General features: G+C 37.8%; 1 protein-coding gene across 2 annotated transcripts; it reads left to right on the top strand.

Annotated features, from left to right (window-relative positions):
* Nucleotides 1–925: 925 nt before the first annotated feature.
* LOC141481441 (uncharacterized) lies at nt 926–6505 on the top strand. Of its 2 annotated transcripts, none has more exons than XM_074172962.1 (2): nt 926–5134; nt 5198–6505. In XM_074172962.1, the coding sequence occupies exon 2, from the start codon at nt 5202–5204 to the stop codon at nt 5841–5843; it is 642 nt and encodes a 213-aa protein (XP_074029063.1). In that variant the 5' UTR covers nt 926–5134; nt 5198–5201; the 3' UTR covers nt 5844–6505. Both variants share the same exon structure in this region; 1 of them encodes a protein (XP_074029063.1).
* The last annotated feature ends 378 nt before the right edge of the window (nt 6506–6883 follow it).

Genomic DNA, 6883 nt, shown 5'->3' with positions numbered 1-6883 from the left:
ATTCGACAAGGCGCCTTGCTCGGGAAAGGCAGTAATTGAGTTTTTCTTGATTCTGTGACAGATTTTGTCCAGAAAAAGGTCTCATTAGATACGGCTTTAATGAATAGGCTGCATCTCCGACGAAAACGTGTGGAAAAATAATATTTGTACCCGGCAACGTCTTCGGTTCAGGTACACAGAATGTATTTTGTTCAAGATGATAGTAAAGCGATGAAGTAGTGAAAATACCACCATCACTCTGCTTTCCATAACTTCCAACTTCAATACTCATAAACTTATATCGCGCATCCACCAAACCTTGAAGCACAATCGAAATATATTTTTTATAATTGAAATAGAATGACCCAGATTTTGCAGGACATTTAATTCTAATATGCTAGCCGTCAATTGCTCCTACACAATTGAGAAATTGTATAAAACTGTTCAGCAATGGATGAAAACATGGATTCTGTTGGAAAAGGCATATGCTTTTGGTATGAATTATTCCATATTGCCTCACAGGTTTCATAAACCACTTGTCGAATAGTTGTTTGTGACATTCGGAATGAAAATCCCAATGATCGAAAAGTAGCGCCACTTCCAATGTTGAAGAATTCAAATAATTAATTATTTCAATTTTTTCAGATGATGTTGTGAGTAGGGTGCTAATGCCGACTGAACGCCTCCCCCCACCCCTTTTGACCTTGAGACGTCACACGACCTTGAATGACGTCACCTAACCTTGAATGTCGTACACGTAGTATGAGCTTGAATGCGGTGTTTGACATTGAGTGTGGGGTTTGACCTTGACGTTCGACACTTCGACTACCTTGAGCTTGCTCTGTGGCACTGAATGTTGACCTTGTAGCTCTCATTTGGGTTATGGTGGGGGGAGGAGTTGGGCTTTTATAAGGAGTGTGGTGTGAACGTTTCACTCAAATTCTCCTTATCGTACGGTAGATATTTCTATATACAAGATGTATTCGTGCGTTGATTGTAAAAAAAGTTTCACTCGTAGTGACAACCTACGTCGTCATCAGCGGGATTCCTGCACACCCGCAAATGGTGATGGACCTCCAACATCGAAGAGGCAACGGTTGACACCCCCAGCACTTCCAACACTGCAAACATGCGTTTGCTGCAATTTGACTATTGCAAGCGATCAGATGAATGTACATCGGAGGATGTTGCAGCACAGAACAAATGCATGTGTTCAATATGGGAAAGGTGTGAAAATTGTCAATACAGCTTTCAAGTGTCGAATTGTGAGCTACCGAGTGGACAGTGAAAACCACCACATGGATTACCCAACATTCTTCAATGAAATTAAGCAGAAAGTAGTGAAACTACTTGAAGAAGTGTTGGATATCCATAAATGCATGAAAGTGAACATGTAAGTGTTTGGGCGGTACAGTCTGCAAACTAAGGATCTTTCAGACATCAAATCATTTAATAGTCCCAATGAAGTAATCGATCAATCGAATGATTTGGATGTGGTTTATAGCAGTTTTGCAGATAGTTTAACTGTTAAAGCAGCGGAATTTCAAGATCGGGATTCAGGTATGTGATCTAGTCAAAATGTTGATGATGATGGACTTATAGAGAAAACCCATATTTTCAGGTTGGACCATTGAGAAAATTTTGTACTTGGAGGTGAATATCAACAAGTATAGCCCCTTCGGAGGGTCTTCTTACATCAAATTGCCAAGGTTCATCGAATTGAAGAAAAGTGTGGTGAATGTTCTTAATCAAGATCAGTGCTGCTTTGCGTGGGCTGTGACTTCAGCTTTATACCCTGCCAGTCAGAAACTTAATGAAATTTCATCATATCCCCACTTCTCAACCGTCTTGAATGTAGCAGGTATGGAATTTCCAGTTAAGTTGAAAGATATTCCTAAGTTTGAGGTTATGAACGATTGCTCTATCAATGTTTATGGGTTGGAAAATGTTTTGAAAAATGGTAGAATTGAATATGAAGTTGTGGGTCCGTTACACTATTCTAAACGTAGATCAAATAGTCATGTTAATCTGTTGATTATTACAGATGATTCTGGTAATAGTCATTATTGTTGGATTAAGGATTTATCGAGACTAGTATCATCACAAATATCTGCCCGTGGTCATAAAAAGTATTTTTGTGATGGTTGTTCATTGTACTTTGATAATGAACGAACTTTATTGCGACATCAGTTGAATGATTGTAATTACATATCGACAACGACACCATCCACAAATTTCAGGGTTGATAAATTTGGTAAAAGGGTACCTGAGAATATTTTGAAATTTGAAAATATCGAGAAACAGTTGAGGGTTCCATTCGTTGTATATGCTGATTTCGAATCTATTCTGAAACCAGTGCATACTAATGAGCCAAATCCTGCTAACTCTTATACAAATCGAACATATCTTCATGAACCATATGCTTTTTCTTACCTCATAAAGTGCTCTTTTGATGATTCTATATCTAAATTTGTACTATATAGAGGTGCTGATGCAGCTAAAGTGTTTGTGTCAAACTTGGAGGCTGATGTCACCAATATTTATCACAAATATTTGAAGAATGTCATTCCAATGAGTCCATTGACTGATGAGGAAGACCATGATTTCAATATTGCCGCCACATGTGGTATATGTGGAGAACCATTTGGTGATGGTGATATTAAGGTGCGTGACCACTGCCACCTAACGGGGAAAAAAAGAAATGGAGCTGCACATAGTATTTGCAACCTCAATTTCAAATTGCCCAACTTTATACCCATAATTTTTCATAATCTCAGTGGGTATGACTGTCATTTGTTCATAAAAGAGTTATGCACAAACAAAACAAAAGTTGATGTAATTGCTCAAACTAAAGAAAAGTATGTTTCCTTCACGAAACATATAATTATGGAGAGAATAGTAGATCACAATGGAGTGATGAAAAATAAGTTTTTGAAATTAAGGTTCATCGATAGTTTTAAATTTATGGCTGCTTCCCTTCAAGAGTTAGGTGACAATTTAGATGAAAAACATTTTGTGGAAACAAGAAAATATTTTCCGGAACAGGATAAATTCAAACTTATGAGGCAGAAAGGTGTTTTTCCGTACAGTTTTATCGATTCTTTAGATAAATTAAATTATTCTAGTATACCATCAAAGGTGGACTTTTATGATAAATTAAATGAAAAACATGTTTCTGATGAGGATTATGATAGAGTAAAGCAGGTATGGAACACATTCAATTGTCAAAATTTGGGTGAATATTCTGACATATACCTAAAATCTGATGTTCTACTGTTGTGCGATATTTTTGGAAATTTCAGAAATATGAGTTGAGATACATATAAATTGGATCCTGCTCACTATTTCACTTCTCCAGGTCTTTCTTGGGATGCTATGTTGAAGTATACGGGTGTCAACTTGGAATTATTAACTGATATCGATATGGTGCATTTTCTCCAAAACGGTATACGTGGTGGTATAAGCCAGTGTTCGGAGAGAAAGCATATTGCTAACAATCAGTTTCTTCCAAATTATAATCCCGAAGAACCTTCATCTTTCATAATGTATTTGGATGCAACAAATCTGTATGGTCATAGCATGTCTCAATCATTACCTTTTGGTGGGTTCACTTGGTTGACCGCCAGTGAAATATGTCAGTTGGATATTAATAGTATTCCAGATGATAGCCCCCAAGGATACATACTTGAAGTAGATGTGCATTACCCTGTCGAGTTACACGATCTACATTCGGATTTACCATTTTTGGTTGAAAGTATTATACCACCTGGTTCAAAGTCCAAAATACCCAAACTTATTCCTAATTTGAATGATAAAAAGAAATATATCGTTCATTATAGGAATTTGAAACAAGCGGTCCGTAATGGTTTGATGGTGATGAAAACTCATAGAATTCTCAGATTCAATCAGTCACCGTGGCTGAAAAAATATATCGATTTGAATACAAATTTGAGAAATAAGGCTACCAATAAGTTTGAGAAGGGTTACTTTAAATTGAATTTAAATTCCATATTTGGCAAAACGATGGAAAATGTAAACAATAGAAGAGACATTCGAATTGTCACACATTGGGAATCTATAAGAAGAGGTATGGGTGCCAATGCTTTGATAGCTCGTCCCAATTTCAAAACATTATCCATATTTTCGGAAGACTTTGTCTTCATACATATGGATAAAGTTAAGGTTTGTTATAATAAACCATTGTATTTGGGGTTCAGTATATTGGATATGTCGAAAACAGTCATTTATGATTTTTTCTATGATGTCATCAAAAAACATTACGGACCACAAGCTTCCCTTCTCTATACCGATACGGATTCTTTGATACTGAAAATAATGACGGATAATTTTTATAATTTTATGATTGCAAATGTTGATAAATTTGACACTTCCAACCATAGGTTGGGTAATAAATTGAATGTGCCAGTTAGCAAATCGGTGATTGGAAATATGAAGGATGAACTTCCGAATGATCCCATCATCAGTTTCCATGGCACCGGTGCAAAAGCATATCATGTACAAAGTGTGTCTGATGAAATAAAGAAAGCAAAAGGTATTAAAAAATCCGTTATAAAAAATCAAATTTCTATTGAAGATTACATTAGGATTGTTGAAAAAGGCGGTATAATATTTAGAAAGATGAATGTATTCATGTGATTTACATGATATTTACACGTTGATGTGCAATAAAGTCGCGCTGTCACATAATGATGATAAGCGATTCATCATTCCTAATACCACCAAGACATTACCTTGGGGCCACAACGATATTGAATTCTATCAGACAAGTTCCGAACAAAATTTAAGAATTCTTTTGAATGTACTGAAAGATGAAAACAGTATAAGTGACAAGAAATTAAATTTACTCATTGCCTTATTGGAAGAGCAATCGAGTAATTGAATTTTTTCACTCATTATCTGGTTTGTTCAACAAATTGTAAAATTCATACTTGTCGAATATTTCAAACGAATTATCCTACCCCACTTCCACCCCCACTCCCATTCCCACCCGAAGTGGTAGGGAGCATACGGCTATAAAACATGAGGAGGAGGCCACAGTTCATCATTCGATTGCAGTCTTCCCTCGAAAGAAGCAGCCAACCCGAGATACCTGCCAGCCAACTTAGTTGAAGTTGAAAATTCCAAGCAGCTTGATGTAAGTACACACTTCCGTACTATTTATATTATATTGTCTAATATTTTCATTTTCTCTTTCTAGAATCATGTCTTTTCTAAGGAATGCTCTGATGACCCCGAGTACCACTCTCAGTGAGAGACAGTTGGAGGATGTAGAGCGGAGGAGGGTGGTTGTCCTACAAGACATCATGGTACAACCACCAGCTGCACCACCAGCTGCAGCTCCCATTCCACCACGGGGAATGACTTCCACCCAGGAAGTGGCGGCTCCCATTCCACCACCGGGGATGACTTCCACCCAGGAAGTGGCGGCTCCTGACTTGAAGTTCTTTTTCGAGGACTTCAAACCAACCCCCGAGGAGGAGGAGATTGACCTCCCACTGCCACCAACTTTGTCGACATTCAGTGGACCAACTTCTTCGTCAGCACCCCAAATCGAAGATTTACTGAATGTCTACAACCCGGACCTGGACGAGTCTCTGGCGGATTTATCGCATTTTCAAAGTTTCTTATCGCCCATCGAACTATTATCGCCCATCGATTCAGGGGATGAGTTCGAGAAACCGGTGAAGAGGGCCAAGAAGATGAAGAAGTCCGCACCTGTGAAGAAGTCCGCACCTGTGAAGAAGTCCGCACCTGTGAAGGCATCCAAAGCCAAAGGTGGGAGGGGTGGTAAGTTGAGTGCTTTTCGCAAAAAGTGTGAAAAGAACTCACCTTACGTTGGTTGACCTACAGCACCCCTTCCAGTGATGGAGGTGCAGAACTTGGTGGAAGTCGTCGCCCAGGTCCATCGGGATGCGTTGCGCCCTCCAGTCACCCCCCAGGTCCATCTGGATGCGTCACCCCCTCCAGTCACCCCCCAGGTACGTGTTGAGCATTCCGAACAAGAGGTTGCCCCGGAAAATGTCCTTTCACAGACTGTGGTAGAGGGTAATAAACTCAAAGAGTCTATATCCTATGCACAGTCTGTGAAAAAGAGATATTTGAAGGAGAAGAAGGTTGTGGATGGTTCTGATTCCAGAAAAAGGGCCTTGATGTCGGAAATTTCCACCATCGAGGCCCAGAAACTGGAATTAGAGAAGCGACTCTCTTTGCTTAGGGCGAAACTTCAAGAAGAAGATTCGCAACAAGGAAAGAGTTTGGCTTACATCCAAAAATATGGACCTCTTGTTCAGGAATGGGATGCCATGTGCCAGGGGTTTCTTAATACCTAACCCCTTTTGTAAATATATTTTTGTTTAGTTTAAGTTAGATGTATGTTTAGAATAAAAAAATTGTAATTTTAGGAATATAATAAAAACTTGCATGTTAATTTTAAGGTTATTTAATAAAGTCTATGTTATGAATGAAAAAATAAAATAAGGAATATTGGAGTGCATATCTATTTTGGTTGTTGCACACAAAATACTGCGTGGTTGGGGCAGTATTTATTCCTTCATTCTAGTCTAGTCTAGTCATTTTCTAGTCACATGTAGTATATAGAATAAAATTAGTTAAATAGAATAATTGTATAGAATTTCCATCATTTGAAAGTGTGTGAATTGTAAAATAGTTATTTTTTCTAGAGAATAAATAAAGGTGATTCTAGTAATGCTCTGAGTATAATTCCAAAACCTTTTGACACTTCTCTCATCATTACTTCTCTCAACATTATTCAAACAAATTTCATTTATGTGAATGTGTAAAAATAAAATCATGAATCTAATGGATATTATATTAGATTTATTCCCCAATTCTCACATCAATACTTGAATAAATAACCTAGTGG

This window comes from Leptinotarsa decemlineata, unplaced genomic scaffold, assembly GCF_025532065.1.
Source record: "Leptinotarsa decemlineata unplaced genomic scaffold, Ldec_3_MD MMD2_tig00000199_RagTag_RagTag, whole genome shotgun sequence".
NCBI classification, from domain to species: domain Eukaryota; kingdom Metazoa; phylum Arthropoda; class Insecta; order Coleoptera; family Chrysomelidae; genus Leptinotarsa; species Leptinotarsa decemlineata.
This window is presented reverse-complemented; position numbering and strand designations above follow the sequence as displayed.